General features: G+C 42.5%; 2 protein-coding genes across 5 annotated transcripts in view; one reads left to right on the top strand and one right to left on the bottom strand.

The window, feature by feature from the left end:
* Nucleotides 1–1,235: 1,235 nt before the first annotated feature.
* Nucleotides 1,236–4,426, bottom strand: LOC139389690 (activated RNA polymerase II transcriptional coactivator p15-like). Of its 2 annotated transcripts, XM_071136578.1 has the most exons (6): nt 4,294–4,426; nt 3,671–3,743; nt 3,434–3,571; nt 3,104–3,212; nt 1,551–2,514; nt 1,236–1,425 (listed from the first exon to the last, which is right to left on the bottom strand). In XM_071136578.1, the coding sequence occupies exons 2-5, from the start codon at nt 3,740–3,742 to the stop codon at nt 2,435–2,437; spliced, it is 399 nt and encodes a 132-aa protein (XP_070992679.1). In that variant the 5' UTR covers nt 3,743; nt 4,294–4,426; the 3' UTR covers nt 1,236–1,425; nt 1,551–2,434. The 2 variants fall into 2 exon arrangements, with proteins under 2 accessions (XP_070992679.1, XP_070992680.1); XM_071136579.1 differs by lacking the exons at nt 1,236–1,425; nt 4,294–4,426 and adding an exon at nt 3,931–4,106 and having other exon boundaries at nt 2,299–2,514.
* Nucleotides 4,427–7,320: 2,894 nt separating this feature from the next.
* The window catches only part of LOC139389427 (zinc finger RNA-binding protein-like), a 43,721-nt gene continuing 34,636 nt past the window's right edge, over nt 7,321–16,405 (top strand). For all 3 annotated transcript variants that reach the window (XM_071136175.1, XM_071136174.1, XM_071136173.1), the window contains exons 1-2: nt 7,321–7,402; nt 7,603–7,684. In XM_071136175.1, the coding sequence (XP_070992276.1) occupies nt 7,366–7,402; nt 7,603–7,684 (119 nt within the window). In that variant the 5' untranslated portion in view covers nt 7,321–7,365. The remainder of the gene's footprint in view (nt 7,403–7,602; nt 7,685–16,405) is intronic.

Here is a 16,405-nt window from a genome sequence, read left to right as displayed (position 1 = left end):
GATTTAATCAGTCTCCTGTACCATCCCGTGATTTAGACGGTACCAGATACTGTCTAAATCACTAGATGGTGCCAAATACCATCTAGTGGTAGAGACAGTCTCTGGTACCACCTAGTGGTAGAGGCAGTCTCTGGTACCATCTAGTGGTAGAGACAGTCTCTGGTACCATCTAGTGGTAGAGGCAGTCTCTGTTACCTGTCTAGTGATTTAGAGTGTCTGGTACCATCTAGTGATTAAGGCAGTCTCTGGTACCATCTAGTGATTCAGTCAGTCTCTGGTACCATCTAGTGATTAAGGCAGTCTCTGTTACCCGTCTGGTGATTCAGTCAGTCTCTGTTACCCGTCTAGTGATTAAGGCAGTCTCTGTTACCCATCTAGTGATTAAGGCAGTCTCTGGTACCATATAGTGATTTAGGCAGTCTCTGGTGCCATCCCTTGATTTAGACCATCTCTGATTCCATCTAGCGGTTTAGACAGAAGGTACCAGACATCTAGTGAATTCGATGGTCACGTGTCCCTCTTGTTTTCAAGTGTTTATTAAAGGAAATTATTTAGTTTCATGTAAAGTTTGTAGGAAGAGTGTCTGGACAAGACTGATGTCAGTCAGCATGCTCTGCTAATGTACTTTATAGTATCAGGTCATTGTATCCCTTTGTAGTTTATACAGTGATATATATGCAAGTATTATATTGGGAAACAATTTCACTACAATACCTTATCCAGCTCAGTAGTGTCCTAGCAGCAGCAGCTTAAAAATTTAAAAAAAAAAACTCATCATGGATGTGTGGTTCAGCACGTCTCGCTCAGAGCCACCAGGTCACCAGTGTGTGCTGTGCCAGGGCTTTCCTGGCCAGGTGACTCAACAAAAGGCTCTGATCTGATTTAGACATCAAATGTAATTGGATGCAGGCCGACAAGAGGGAATACAACGGTGGTGCTACCAGCTGGTCTGGATCTAGATAACAGAACTGTGACTGGGGAGGGTGGGGGGGGGGGGGGGGGGGGGGTGCTACGGCTAACAGTGGTTGTTTGGAAGCAACGGAGGTGGCTTGGTGAGTAGCTTCACTTTACCCAGACACCCCAAGACTTGTTTTAGATCGATGTGTTAATGTTCAGCGGGCTAACAGTCTTGTGGCACCAGGATTCATTATCTGACCTTTGTAATACTGTCTAAAACTACACTGACCACGAGGGGGTGAAAGTAAGAAAATACCATAGGTAGAGAGAATCATGACAACTTTACATGGCTTTTAAATCATTTTCATACAACAACAAAAAAAGGTCAATTATTCAAAGGGTAGCCTAGTGGTTAGAGTGTAGAGGCGGCAGGTAGCCTAGTGGTTAGAGTGTAGAGGCGGCAGGTAGTCTAGTGGTTAGAGGGTTGGACTAGTAACCAGCAGGTAGCCTAGTGGTTAGAGTGTTGGACTAGTAACCAGCAGGTAGACTAGTGGTTAGAGTGTTGGACTAGTAACCAGCAGGTAGCCTAGTGGTTAGAGTGTTGGACTAGTAACCAGCAGGTAGCCTAGTGGTTAGAGTGTTGGACTAGTAACCAGCAGGTAGCCTAGTGGTTAGAGTGTTGGACTAGTAACCAGCAGGTAGCCTAGTGGTTAGAGTGTTGGACTAGTAACCAGCAGGTAGCCTAGTGGTTAGAGTGTTGGACTAGTAACCAGCAGGTAGCCTAGTGGTTAGAGTGTTGGACTAGTAACCGGAAGGTTGCAAGTTCAAACCCCCGAGCTGACAAGGAACAAATCTGTCGTTCTGCCCCTGAACAAGGCAGTTCCTGTTCCTAGACCAGTTAACCCACTGTTAACTAGGCTGTCATTGAAAATAATGACTTGCCTGGTTAAATAAAGGTAGGAAGAGAAAAAAAAGAAAGTAATATAACCATACCAATCAAACACACATTATCTTCACAGGTCAAAACACAAAGCAATTCTTGCACTGAGCAAACTAAAACCGCACATGCCCAAAATAACTAATTCAACAGAACAGCAAACTTAGAATTATAAAATAATTCAGTCCTTACACAGGTTTTGGGAAAGTCCAAATGGTACCGTATTCCCTATATAGTGCACTACTTTAGACCAAGGCCCTATAGGGAATAGGGTGCACTAGTTTAGACCAAGGCCCTATAGGGAATAGGGTGCACTACTTTAGACCAAGGCACTATAGGGAATAGGGTTCCATAGGGCCTTGGTCTAAAGTAGTGCACTATATAGGGAATAGTGCTCCATAGGGCCATGGTCTAAAGTAGTACACTATATAGGGAATAGTGCTCCATAGGGCCATGGTCTAAAGTAGTACACTATATAGAGAATAGTGCTCCATAGGGCCTTGGTCTAAAGTAGTGCACTATATAGGGAATAGGGTGCCATGTGGGACATTAAGATCACTAGATAGACAAGCTGGACTGTCAGCACCCTGGGAACGGTCATCATGTTCTCTTGATCGCGTCGTCGATCTCTGACATCTGGTCCTTCAGCTGGGTCCACTGCTCCGGGTTTAAGGAGATACCTGGAGGAAAATAAAAAAATCAACAAAGATACACTAATAAAAAAACAGCCACAATAAAGACATTAGGTCTTTCAGTTTTATACAAAACTTCCGGAGACACACAGATGGGTTAGAGCACAATCAAATGTATTATAAAGCCCTTCGTACATCAGCTGATATCTCAAAGTGCTGTACAGAAACGCAGCCTAAAACACCAAACAGCAAGCAATGCAGGTGTAGAAGCACGGTGGCTAGGAAAAACTCCCTAGACAGACAGGAACCTAGGAAGAAACCTAGAGAGGAACCAGGCTATATGAAGGGTGGCCAGTCCTCTTCTTGCTGTGCCGGGTGGAGATTATAAACCTAGAGAGGAACCAGGCTATGAGGGGTGGGCCAGTCCTCTTCTGGCTGTACCGGGTGGAGATTATAACAGAACATGGCCATGGTACAATTACAGAAGAGGATGACTAGGACAACTGTAATAAACGGGCTTGAATATCTGTGTCACAGACAGGATGTTGGCATGTACAGTCCCCCGGCGGCCTATTAAAATGACAACGGTTCAGTTTCCACGACTACCATTTGAAGTGAGGGACAGCAGTTCTCGTACCTTTTTTGCCAGGCTTCATTTCCCCGTCCTGGTTCATCCAGTACTCTCTGATGTCAACTAAACACTTCCCTTTGAACTCCCTCACGCTGACGTATCGCATTCTCCCAATCTGGAACACACAAAACAGACCAATCAAGATCACTCTTTTCTTCCCGGGGGACATGTGTTGTCGTATTGCTGTCTGTAACAGTCTGATAATGTAGCGTCTGTAACAGTCCGATAATGTAGCGTCTGTAACAGTCTGGTAATGTAGCCGTAGCAGCATCTGTAACAGTCTGATAAGGTAGCCGTAGCAGCATTACCTGCGTCTGTAACCCAGAGATGACTAACCTGGAACATGCCAGCCTCCGTTTTGCTGTCTGCAGCCTTAGAGGACCCTCCTGCGCCAGGTCGAGAGCCCTCTCCACTCAGCTTCGGTTTCTTGGCCTCGGGCTTCTCTGGTGGAGCACTGGCCTTCTTTCTCTTGGCCTGAAACACATGTCCAGTTAGGGAGGAGGGCTTCAGTAGTCACAGCACAGGACACCATTTGTTTAATCTCAACCCACCCCCCTTTCCCAAGACACACACCTTGGTCTTCTCCACCTCACTGTCAGAGTCACTGCCCGATGTGGATGACACCACTTCCCTTGATTTGGGCATTCTGCCAGGAAACAAGGACATCACCATTAGAGTAGCAGCCATGTGATGTTCAACACTGCCACCAGGTATCCACATAGAGTACTGTGTATACCAACACTAAACACTTCATAGACACAGTGGTCTATAGCAGTATAGTTTGTAATGGCCGTCCATCAGTACATTACAGACTTATCAATCATATGACCTACCAAAAGGTTTGGGTTTTCATGGCATAGGAAGTAGTTAAAAGTTCCCTTGCCTTGTTACTGCAGGTGAAAGCTTCAATCCCGACTAACCTCTATTAATGACCCAAGGCTCGTATTTCTGTGTGTTATTATATTATAATTAGATTACTCGTAGGTGAAATAGCTTTTTAAAAATGTCCTAACACGTTAACTAGCTAGTTAACGGGAATATAACTTAACAACTCAACACATGCACGAATTACCAGCTAGCTAGAGAACTAACGTTAGTTACCGACTGCCACCTCTCTTGCGGTTAACTAGCCAAAGACTTGAGCAGGTGTGTCTGTGCATTGTCATTTCTTGACACGGTACAAAAAGACAATTTACCTGTTTTTTTTGTTATGAATAAGGATCAGTTGATACAGGCAAGCAGTTGATACAGGCAGGCAGTATGGAGAGATGCTAAAGATTTGTGGTTGGTTAATTTAGCGAGCGAGGTCCGGAAGCTTGTGCTTTTGATTAGCGCGAACCGATGCAATTCTGGGAAATGTAGTTTCACTGTTTCCGAAGGACGGACGGACGCATTGACTCTGAATGGTCACACTCACATCATGTATCTGCACCATAATGAATATATAAATAGTCAACATAATATATATATATTTTTATTTTAATCATATTTGGATACATTTTTATGTATGTAGTGCAGTTGCATATTACAGAATATAATTGATTAAAATACAGACTCTATTGTCAATTTGAATACAACTTGTCTTCTGCCTTTCCCCAACACCCCCAGACAGAGACTAGGACTTAAACTAACAACATTCTGGCTGCTGAACCACCTATTTAGCTGACTGATCAGTTAAAACAATGTATTGGTTCAAACCTTAGTTCCCTGAGCTCCACTGAGCTAAAAGCCTTGGCACTCATCAAATGAGTTCATGAGTTAGACTTCACTCCCTTTTGACCTCCACCTCACAGAGGCCCATCAAATTCACAGCACTAATGTGACCAAGAGGGTTTGAAAAACGGTTTGTGCGTTCAGTTTCGATACAACGTTTGCTACAGTGCGTGATGGTTTGTACTGAATGATACGTTTCCCCAAAACTGTTCTTCAGCCGCTGGTGAGGTATTTGATACCATTCCACTGATTCCACTCCAGCCATTACCACGAGCCCGTCCTCCCCAATTAAGGTGCCACCAACCTTAAACGCTAGTAAAACCAAATGCATGCTTTTCAACAGTTCACTGCCCACACCTGCCCGCCCGACTAGCATCACTATTCTGGACAGTTCTGACTTAGAATATGTGGACAACTACAAATACCTAGGTGCCTGGCAAGACTGTTAACTCTCCTTCCAGACTCATATTAAACATCTCCAATCCAAAATTAAATCTAGAATTGACATCCTATTTCGCAACAAAGCCTCCTTCATTCACGCCGCCAAACATACCCTCGTAAAACTGACTATCCTACCGATCCTCGACTTCGGCGATGTAATTTACAAAATAGCTTCCAGTACTCTGCTCAGCAAACTGGATGCAGTCTATCACAGTGCCATCCGTTTGGTCACCAAAGCCCATTATACCACCCACCACTGCGACCTGTATGCTCTAGTCGGCTGTCCCTCGCTACATATTCATCGCCAGACCCACTGGCTCCGCTTTACCTCAGCTCACTGGTCACGATAACAACACCCACCTGTAGCACACGCTTCAGCAGGTATATCTCACTGGTCATCCCCAAAGCCAACACGTACTTTGGCCGCCATTCCTTCCAGTTTTCTGCTGCTATTGACTGGAACGAATTGCAAAAATCACTGAAGCTGGAGACTCATATCTCCCTCACTAACTTTAAGCATCAGCTGTCAGAGCAGCTCACAGATCACTGCACCTGTACATAGCCCATCTGTAAATAGCCCATCCAACTACCTCATCCCCATATTGTTATTTATTTAATTTATTTTTTGCTCCTTTGCATCCCAGTATTTATACTTGCACATTAATCTTCTGCACATCTATCACTCGTGTTTATTTGCTAAATTGTAATTATTTCACCACTATGGCCTATTTATTGCCTTACCTCCCTTATCTTACTACATTTGCACACACTGTATATAGACTTTTCTATTGTGTTATTGACTGTACGTTTGTTTATTGCATGTGTAACTCTGTGTTGTTGTTTTTGTCACACTGCTTTGCTTTATCTTGGCCAGGTCGCAGTTGTAAATGAGAACTTGTTCTCAACTGGCCTACCTGGTTAAATAGAGGTGAACAAATAAAATAAAATAAAGTGCCACCAACCTCCTGTGCATATCAATCTGAGCTGATCTTGTGTAAATGTTCCTGCTGTTGCTTACCAAGCATTTCCCTGTTAGTCTACACCTGTTGTTTACCAAGCATTTCCCTGTTAGTCTACACCTGTTGTTTACCAAGCATTTCACTGTTAGTCTACACCTGTTGTTTACCAAGCATTTCCATGTTAGTCTACACCTGTTGTTTACCAAGCATTTCACTGTTAGTCTACACCTGTTGTTTACCAAACATTTCACTGTTAGTCTACACCTGTTGTTTACCAAACATTTCCCTGTTAGTCTACACCTGTTGTTTACCAAACATGTCCCTGTTAGTCTACACCTGTTGCTTACCTAGCATGTTTTGAGCACACACCACACAGTCTCCCTCTGTGCCACCATAATCACACCGCTCTTCAACCCCAGGTTTCCTGCTATTCACATTAATCATTCAAATGTTATTTTATAAAGCCCTTTTTTTTACATCAGCAGTTGTCACGAACGGGATTCACAGATACCCAGCCTAAAACCCCAAAGAACAAGTGTAACAGTATAACTTTAGACCGTCCCCTCGCCCATACCCGGGCGCGAACCAGGGACCCTCTGCACACATCAACAACAGTCACCCACGAAGCATCGTTACCCATCGCTCCACAAAAGAGCAAGTGACGTCACCGATTGAAACACTATTTAGCGCTGCACCACCGCTTACTAAGCTAGCGTTTCACATCCGTTACACAAGCAACGCAGTGGCTAGGAAAATATCCCACTGAGCTAAATCCGTCTTCTGCTCTCTGGCAAGGTTAATCATCATCATGCATGGCTTCGAACCACGTACGTCATAAAAGCATCTGCTATGGCATATTATACTACTCTAAGAGAAAAATATAACAAATGAATGGTGTTACTTTCCTTGTAACAGTTACTTAGACCCAACGCATATAGACACATTTCCTATAAAGAGTCTATGATTTGATATAATTGTGTGGCACAGTCATCTGACCTTGAGGAAAACAAATGATTCGGCCTAGTAAGAACTACAATTCCCATCGTGTCCGTGTGTACAGCGCATGCGCGGATCCATTTCCTGGTCCGACCTTCTCATATAAATACCATACGCAGGGTTATGAGTCAGAGTTCGTAGTCTGAGAAACACGAACCAATGATTCCCATATGTCCAGTGGTCTCCTTCACCTATGGTGAGTAAATCTTTATGAAAAACAAATAAATATATTTAAAAACTATTCATTATTTATCATGTTTACGAGGAAAGCTTGGTTTTGGGTCGGTGGGTCTTGGATTGAGGAGCTCTCTTTGCGCTAATGCGGGGGTATAGCTGTTAACTAGCTAGCCAACCAGTACTAGCCTACCGTTTACCCTCAATATATCTATTCTGCAGTGCCCAGCCGGCTAGGTGAAGATGCTAAAATGGCTACCGGCAACTACTTTGGATTTACCCACGGTGCTGCCGCGCAGTACAGGTAAGAAACGACGCATTGGGAGATGCGATCCATCACCGTACGAGACCAATTTACTGTCAGTTCAGATACCCCCCAAATCATAGTTAGGTTGCTATTGTTTCAGGTTGGGGGAGGGGGTGATAATAGTAAGTATTCTGCGGAGCTGATATCTGCCAGTGGCTGGCCAGTTAATTAAGAACAAGGGTATTTTATTCTCATTGACGAGGATTTCGAGAGGTATCGATTCTCGAGTGAATTGTAAGTTTCTCACGTCTCCTACGTTACAGCCGGAGGTTACACATGACACTCGTTCAACAGTAGCTACAGATTGTACTACTCTATGTTATAACGATATTCGGTACTTTTTTCCGGTACTAGAACAGAAATTGTTACTTCTGTGAAATGTCTTTACGTTATGTACTGATTAAGTGGATCAAGTCTGCCTAGTAATTTGTCCGAATCTTCTGAAGGGGGTTAGTAAGCAACGTGTATATAAATCCTGGATTGCTGATGCTTTGTATTGGACATGAGAGGATTTGAAGGCCAATGGTCAGCCATATTGGCACTGTCCCGTAGGAGCAGTCATCCATAGTGATGAATGAAATCCTACACTATTACAATTTTAAATATTTCAAGAATAAAAATGTACATGTATTTTTGTTGTCGTGAGGATGGTAACATTGGTCATAATTTTTAAAAATACTTTTAAGGAAAATGTTTTTAGGTGTCTTGTGTTTTTAACTCACATAATTAAACATTTATTATTATTTTACTTTTTATTTCAACAAGGAACATAGAATGAGACCAAGGTCTCTTTTACAGCGGGGCCCTGCATATACATGTTTACACATATACAGTTTAGGTCCAATGATTTTAAGAAACTACACAAGACAAATAAAACCATCACAGATAACACAAAAACATACAGCAACAGATTACATTTTACACGTAGGTTATTCCCCTAACAGCACAAGAACTTGCATTACCCAAAACAGTTACAAGCAACACGAAAATAAAAATCCTCCAATAAATATTTAAAATGGGTGACAGGGGGACAAGAGTCTCAGGTTTAAGTTTAGTTTAAGTTTAGTCTGCAGGCTCTTCCATAGGCAAGGAGCATAACAGGAAAAGGCCCAACTCTGTGGAGATCGCATGGGCCTCAAGTGGAATCCATGCTTGAGACCTGGTTTTAGGAATTCTAATATTGGTGACCGATGATAAATAAGAAGGTAGTTTATTCAGAATTATTCTTTATAGACAAACACTAGAGCTTTGTTGTTCTCGTCTCACGGACAGCGAAGTCCAACCCACATTTTGATATAATACACAGTGCTGAGTTCTGTAGCTAGCACCCGTAATAAACCTGGAACAATATGTTGTCTAATTGAATACATGTGTTAAAATGAATGTAAACATTAATAAATGCATTTCTATAGCTTCCCCATCATTCTAAACAATATTTTGCGAGTGCCAAGATGGAGGCAGCCTGGTCTCGTTGACTAGATGTAACATAGTAAATGTGATTCCGGGACACTCGTAATTAGTATGATGTTACGTTTTGGTATGGTTACTTAAGGCAGAAACCCAGGGTGGGTGAATGGATGGGTGTATATACTGAATGTCTAGTGAGTTAAAATCTTATCATGCACAACTTTAATATTTTAGCTAATTAGCCATTTTTCAACCACGAGCAACTACTTAGCATGTTCAGATAACAGTTAAGTTAACTCCTAAAAGTAACCCTAGCCTAGCTAGAAATCATAACATATGTTATTGGTTACATACACATGGTTAGCAGATGTTATTGCGAGTGTAGCGAAATGCTTGTGCTTCTAGTTCCGACAATGCAGTAATAACCAACAAGTAATCTAGCTAACAATTCCAAAACTACTACCTTATAGACACGTGTAAGGGGATAAAGAATATGTACATAAAGATATGTGAATGAGTGATGGTACAGAGCGGCATAGGCAAGATACAGTAGATGGTATTGAGTGCAGTATATACATATGAGATGAGTATGTAAACAAAGTGGCATAGTTAAAGTGGCTAGTGATACATGTATTACATAAAGATGCAGTAGATGATATAGAGTACAGTATATACATATACATATGAGATGAATAATGTAGGGTATGTAAACATTATATTAGGCGCTCAGCACACTCTGTGTGGGTGGACCATTTCAGTTTGTCAGTGACGTGTATGCCGAGGAACTTTAAAACGTTCCACCTTATCCACTGCTGTCCTGTCCGTGGATAGGGGGGTGCTCCCTCCAAGATCATCTGTTTTGTTGACGTTGAGTGGGACGTTGTTTTCCTGACACCACACTCCGAGTGCCTCACCTCCTCCCAGTAGGCTGTCTTGTTGGTAATCAAGCCCACTACTGTTGTGTCATCTGTAAACTTGATGGAGTTGGTGTGCTTGGCCACACAGTCATGGGTGAACAGGGAGTACAGGAGGGGGCTGAGCACACACCCTTGTGGAGCCCCAGTGTTGAGGATCAGCAAATTGGAGATGTTTCCTACCTTTACCACCTGGGGGTGAGTCAGGAAGCCCAGGATCCAGTTGCACAGAGCCCGGTTCAGACCCAGGTCCTCGAGCTTGATGATGAGCTTGGAGGGTACTATGGTGTTGAATGCTGAGCTATAGTCAATGAACAGCATTCTTACGTAGGTAATCCTCTTGTCCAGGTGGGATGATGAAATCGCCATCCACAAGCTTCCCACAACACAGTTGAAGTTTACATACACCTTAGCCAAATACATTTAAACTCAGTTCACAATTCCTGACATTTGATCCTGGTAAAAAAAATCTCTTTCTTAGGTCAGTTAGGATCACCACTTTATTTTAAGAATGTGAAATGTCAGAATAATAGTAGAGAGAATTATTTATTTCGGCTTTTAATTCTTTCATTACATTCCCAGTGGGTCAGAAGTTTACATACACTCAATTAGTATTTGGTAGCATTGCCTTTAAATTGTTTAACTTGGGTCAAACGTTTCAGGTAGCCTTCCACAAGCTTCCCACAATAAGTTGGGTGAATTTTGGCCCATTCCCCCTGACAGCTGGTGTAACTGAGTCAGGTTTGTAGGCTTCCTTGCTCGCAAACGCTTTTTCAGTTCTGCTCACACATTTTCTATAGGATTGCGTTCAGGGCTTTGTGATGGCCACTCCAATAACATTGACTTTGTTGTCCTTAAGCCATTTTGCCACAACTTTGGAAGCAGGATTGGGGTCATTGTCCATTTGGAAGACCCATTTGCGACCAAGCTTTAACTTCCTGTCTGATGTCTTGGGATGTTACTTCAATATATCCTCATCATTTTCCTACCTCATGATGCCATTTATTTTGTGAAGTGCACCAGTCCCTCCTGCAGCTAAGCACCCCCACAACATGATGCTGCCACCCCCGTGCTTCACGGTTTGGATGGTGGTCTTCGGCTTGCAAGCCTCCCCCTTTTTCCTCCAAACATAACAATGGTCATTATGGCCAAACAGTTCTATTTTTGTTTCATCAGACCAGAGGATGTTTTTCCAAAAGTATGATCTTTGTCCCATGTGTAGTTGCAAACTGTAGTCTGGCTTTTTAATGGCGGTTTTGGAGCAGTGGCTTCTTCCTTGCTGAGCGGCCTTTCAGGTTATGTCGATATAGGACTCGTTTTACTGTGGATGAAGATACTTTTGTACCTGTTTCCTCCAGCATCTTCACAAGGTCCTTTGCTGCTGTTCTGGGATTGATTTGCACTTTTCACACTAAAGTACATTCATCTCTAGGAGACAGAACGCGTCTCCTTCCTGAGCTGTATGATGGCTGCGTGGTCCCATGGTGTTTATTTGCGTACTATTGTTTGTACAGAAGGTAGGCCTTGAAATACATCCACAGATACACCTCCAATTGACTCAAATGATGTCAATTAGCCTATCAGAAGCTTCTAAAGCCATGACATAATTTTCTGGAATCCAAGCTGTTTAAAGGCACAGTCAACTTGGTGTATGTAAACTTCTGACCCACTGGAATTGTGATACAGTGAAATAATCTGTCTGTAAACAATTGTTGGAAAAATGGCTTGTGTCATGCACAAAGTAGATGTCCTAACCGACTTGCTGAAACTATAGTTTGTTATTTAACAAGAAATTTGTGGAGTGGTTGAAAAATGAGTTTTAATGACTCCAACCTAAGTATGTATTACTAGTGAAAAAAATGACATGTTAATTAGTGGGTGATTTCATAACCAAAGTGGGTGGACAAATGTGATAGTGGTAAATGCCTAGTCTCCCTTATGGTTCAGGTGGGGACGGACAGGTGCCGGCAGATCCATCCGCAGCAGATATTAATTTAGAATGGAAAATGGATGTGTGTATGCAACATGTTAGTGCCTACCTGGTTAAATAAAGGTGAAATAAAAAAAAACATGTCAGTGCCTACCTGGTTAAATAAAGGTGAAATAAATAAAAAACATGTCAGTGCCTACCTGGTTAAATAAAGGTGAAATAAATAAAAAACATGTCAGTGCCTACCTGGTTAAATAAAGGTGAAATAAATAAAAAACATGTCAGTGCATTGATTTGTTCCTCTAATCAAACCCACTCGTACAGAGTTGTTTCAAACTAAAACGTGTTGTCTCGGCGCCCGAGAATATCTATTCTGAACAAAAATATACATGTGGTGGGTCCCATGGTTTTTAGAGGAGCTGAAATTATAAAAAATACCAGAAATGTTCCATGCACACGGTTTCTCTTAAATTCAAATGTTGTGCACAAATGTGTTTTACATCCCTTTTTTTAGTGAGCGTTTCTCATTCGCCAAGATAATCCGTCCACCTGACAGGTGTGGCATATCAAGAAGCTGATTTAAACAGCATGATCATTACACAGGTGCACCTTGTGATGGGGATAATTTTAAAGGCCAGTTTAAAGTGCTGTTTTGTCACACAACTCCACAGATGTTTCAAGTTGAGGGAGCGTGCAATTGGCATGCTCACTGCAGCAATGTACGCCAGCAATTTCTCTACCATAAGCTACCTCCAACATCGTTTTTTAGATAATTTGGCAGTATGTCCAACTGGCCACAACCACAGACCACGGCAGCCCAGGACTTCAACATCTGACTTCTACACTTGCTGGATTGTCTGAGACCAGCCACCCGTACAGCTAATGACACTGGGTTTGCACAACTGAAGAATTTCTGCGCAAACTGTCTCAGGGAAGCTCATCTGCTCGTCATCCTTCTCAGGGTCTTGCCAATGAAGAGGAGTGGGAAAACATTCCACAATCAACAGCCTGATCCGCTCTGTGAAGGAGACGTGTCGCGCTGCATGAGGCAAATGGTGGTCACACCAGATACTGACTGGTTTTCTGATCCACACCCCCTACCTTGTTGTTAAGGCATCTGTGACCAACCGAAGCATATCTATATTCCGTCATGTGAAATCCATATTGGGTCTGAATTGGTTTAATTTCCTTATTTGAATTAACTCAGTAAATCTTTGAAATTGTTTTGTTTAAGTGTAGATTTTGAAAGATGCACACCCCCAGTTTACCTCATATATCCTGATATAAAGTGTTCTAGACCGACCAGTATGGCCATACCGTCTATTGGTTTAAATGTATTTTTATAGCCACCCTGGAGTGCAGGTCATTGTTTTAAAAGTGCTATGAAATGTGAGTAATTCTCCAGGGACCAGAATTATATAGTTATGACATGTTCCTACACAATTTACTGATTCTTACATGCGACCCACTGAGAGAAGACTTTCACCAAATTGACCATTTTCATGATTTATGTTTCTGGGGCTGTATTCTCTTTTTGACATTTCATTCAATGAGAATAGCCTCTTTTAGTGGAGTTGCCATATCATTTTTAGCTTATCAAATCAGACGGCAAGTTATTCAGCTGACGGTCAACTTCTTTGCATGCAGTTTGACTTGCGTGAGATGTTTACCTAGCGTGACAGCTGAAAAGATCTATTTGACACAATGTGTTTTACAGTAACTAAGCGATCTCGCTATCTTGCTGTCACCCACTAAGCTAGGTACTTGTCATATTTTCCTCTAAAAGTAAACTGTAAACATCTCCATGTTATATGGCCACCTTGAATTGGGTTTAGATCCACTTTAATGCCCTGAATTGGGTTTAAATCCACTTTAATGGCCTGAATTGGGTTTAGATCCACTTTAATGCCCTGAATTGGGTTTAGATCCACTTTAATGCCTTGAATTGGGTTTAGATCCACTTTAATGCCTTGAATTGGGTTTAGATCCACTTTAATGCCCTGAATTGGGTTTAAATCCACTTTAATGGCCTGAATTGGGTTTAGATCCACTTTAATGCCCTGAATTGGGTTTAGATCCACTTTAATGCCCTGAATTGGGTTTAGATCCACTTTAATGCCTTGAATTGGGTTTAGATCCACTTTAATGCCCTGAATTGGGTTTAGATCCACTTTAATGCCCTGAATTGGGTTTAGATCCACTTTAATGCCCTGAATTGGGTTTAGATCCACTTTAATGCCTTGAATTTTGTCCCCCTGGTGTAATGTTTCAGTTCATGTTAAAAGGTTGAATGATTCCCAAATGGATGAGATTTTTCCTTTTTTTATTTTTACTCCTGCCTTTTTTTTTTTTTAATCAGTCATTTTGGCATTTCAGATGGAGACGCGCACAATAACCTGTCTCACTATTACACTTTGGGGTGGATCACCCTGCCAATCGGCGAAGAGGAGTGAAACTGATAGGACTGACACACGGGCCAAGTGGATAGATGGTCTCATGCAGGGAATGAGAACCAGGAATTGAGCACCACAGCCAGCCCCCCCCCCCCCCCCCCCCCCTTATATACAGTGCATTCGGAAAGTATTCAGACTCCTGGACCTTTCCCACATTTTGTTACGTCACAGCCTTATTCTAAAATGGATTAAATCAAACATTTTCCTCGTCAATCTACACACAATACCCCATAATGACAAAGTGAAAACAGGTGGTTTCAGCACCTTGTGTAAATCTGAGCTTTAAAAAAAAAAAATCTGAATATTCTGTTTTATCTAGAGCCTCAAAATGTAATGTAATCAAAATGTAAATATTAATTGGCGCATTTCAAACTGTCATTTTTTTATGTGAGGTGCATCTGGGAACCAGTTCTGTATTTATTTACCTTTTATTTTACTAGGCAAGTCAGTTAAGAACAAATTCTTATTTTCAATGACGGCCTAGGAACAGTGGGTTAACTGCCTGTTCAGGGGCAGAACGACAGATTTGTACCATGTCAGCTCGGGGGTTTGATCTTGCAACCTTTCGGTTACTAGTCCAACTGCTCTAACCACTAGGCTACCCTGCTGCCCCTGTATGATGATGGTGGGGTGGATAAACAAGGAGGATTCTCATCGTTTAAATGTCCAGTTAGGGAACATATTTTGGCTTCCCAGTAGATTACAACAGTGACGGATAGAGTAAGTCAACTAGAATAGCCTATGCAGCTGTCAACTCCTCAAACAACATGTTGACACATTAACGCCAACATCCGTCTCCCCTCCGCATTCGAGCAGCCCTTTTGTAGCTGATTCTTACCGGGGCCAAATAAATTACAATTTGATAATAGGCGCAGATATACGTCCAGTCTCGGAGGTCGAGAATAATAGGTGGTTTCAGCACTTTGTGAAAGTCCGAGCCATGTTTAACATTGATTTCACATCCATATTGCACTGTATTTTAGTGTTTCAATAAGCATGTTTTTTTTTTTTTAATAAAATGAGTTATTCCTGATGGTACGATCATCAGACATTGACTCATGATGATTATCAGGAAAACCAACACTTAATATATCAAAACATTTATTATTATTTTCTTAAATTAACCACAGCAGCTGTTGGCATTTAGTTTTCCTGCTATACTGAACCGTGACACCCAAAACCCCAATATGTCCTGAACTGTGGTTCACAAACTGTTGTACCCTCTAGTACAATGCCGTTTTATTTTTTTTATTTTTTTTTATTTTTTTACATCACAAAACAGACGTCTCTTTGTCATACGCTCCGGCATTCAACATTACTTTTTGTGCTACCTGAAATTTGAGACACCGTGTCATTCATTGCACAGCCCTGGGGGGGGGGGCAGTGTTGTCACCATAGAATTAGGAATCAGAATTCTAGAATGAACCTTCTTATGACCGGATGAAGATCAGCCATGTTGATCAGGGAGTTGGTCAGCCATGTTGGTCAGGGAGTTGGTCAGCCATGTTGGTCAGGGAGTTGGTCAGCCATGTTGGTCAGGGAGTTGGTCAACCATGTTGGTCAGGGTGTTGGTCAACCATGTTGGTCAGGGAGTTGGTCAGCCATGTTGGTCAGGGAGTTGGTCACTTGGGACGGGCGGCTGGAGTAGATATAGGACTTGGGACGGGTGGTTTAGTAGATATAGGACTTGGGACGGGCGGCTGGAGTAGATATAGGACTTGGGACGGGCGGCTGGAGTAGATATAGGACTTGGGACGGGCGGCTGGAGTAGATATAGGACTCGGGACGGGCCGCTGGAGTAGATATAGGACTCGGGACGGGCCGCTGGAATAGATATAGGACTCGGGACGGGCCGCTGGAGTAGATATAGGACTCGGGACGGGCGGCTGGAGTAGATATAGGACTCGGGACGGGCGGCTGGAGTAGATATAGGACTCGGGACGGGCGGCTGGAGTAGATATAGGACTCGGGACGGGCGGCTGGAGTAGATATAGGACTTGGGACGGGCGGCTGG

The sequence above is a fragment of the Oncorhynchus clarkii genome, chromosome 30 (assembly GCF_045791955.1).
Source record: "Oncorhynchus clarkii lewisi isolate Uvic-CL-2024 chromosome 30, UVic_Ocla_1.0, whole genome shotgun sequence".
In the NCBI taxonomy this organism is placed as follows: Eukaryota; Metazoa; Chordata; class Actinopteri; order Salmoniformes; family Salmonidae; genus Oncorhynchus; species Oncorhynchus clarkii.
Note: the sequence above shows the minus strand (reverse complement) of the source record. Positions and strands in the feature narration are given on the sequence as shown.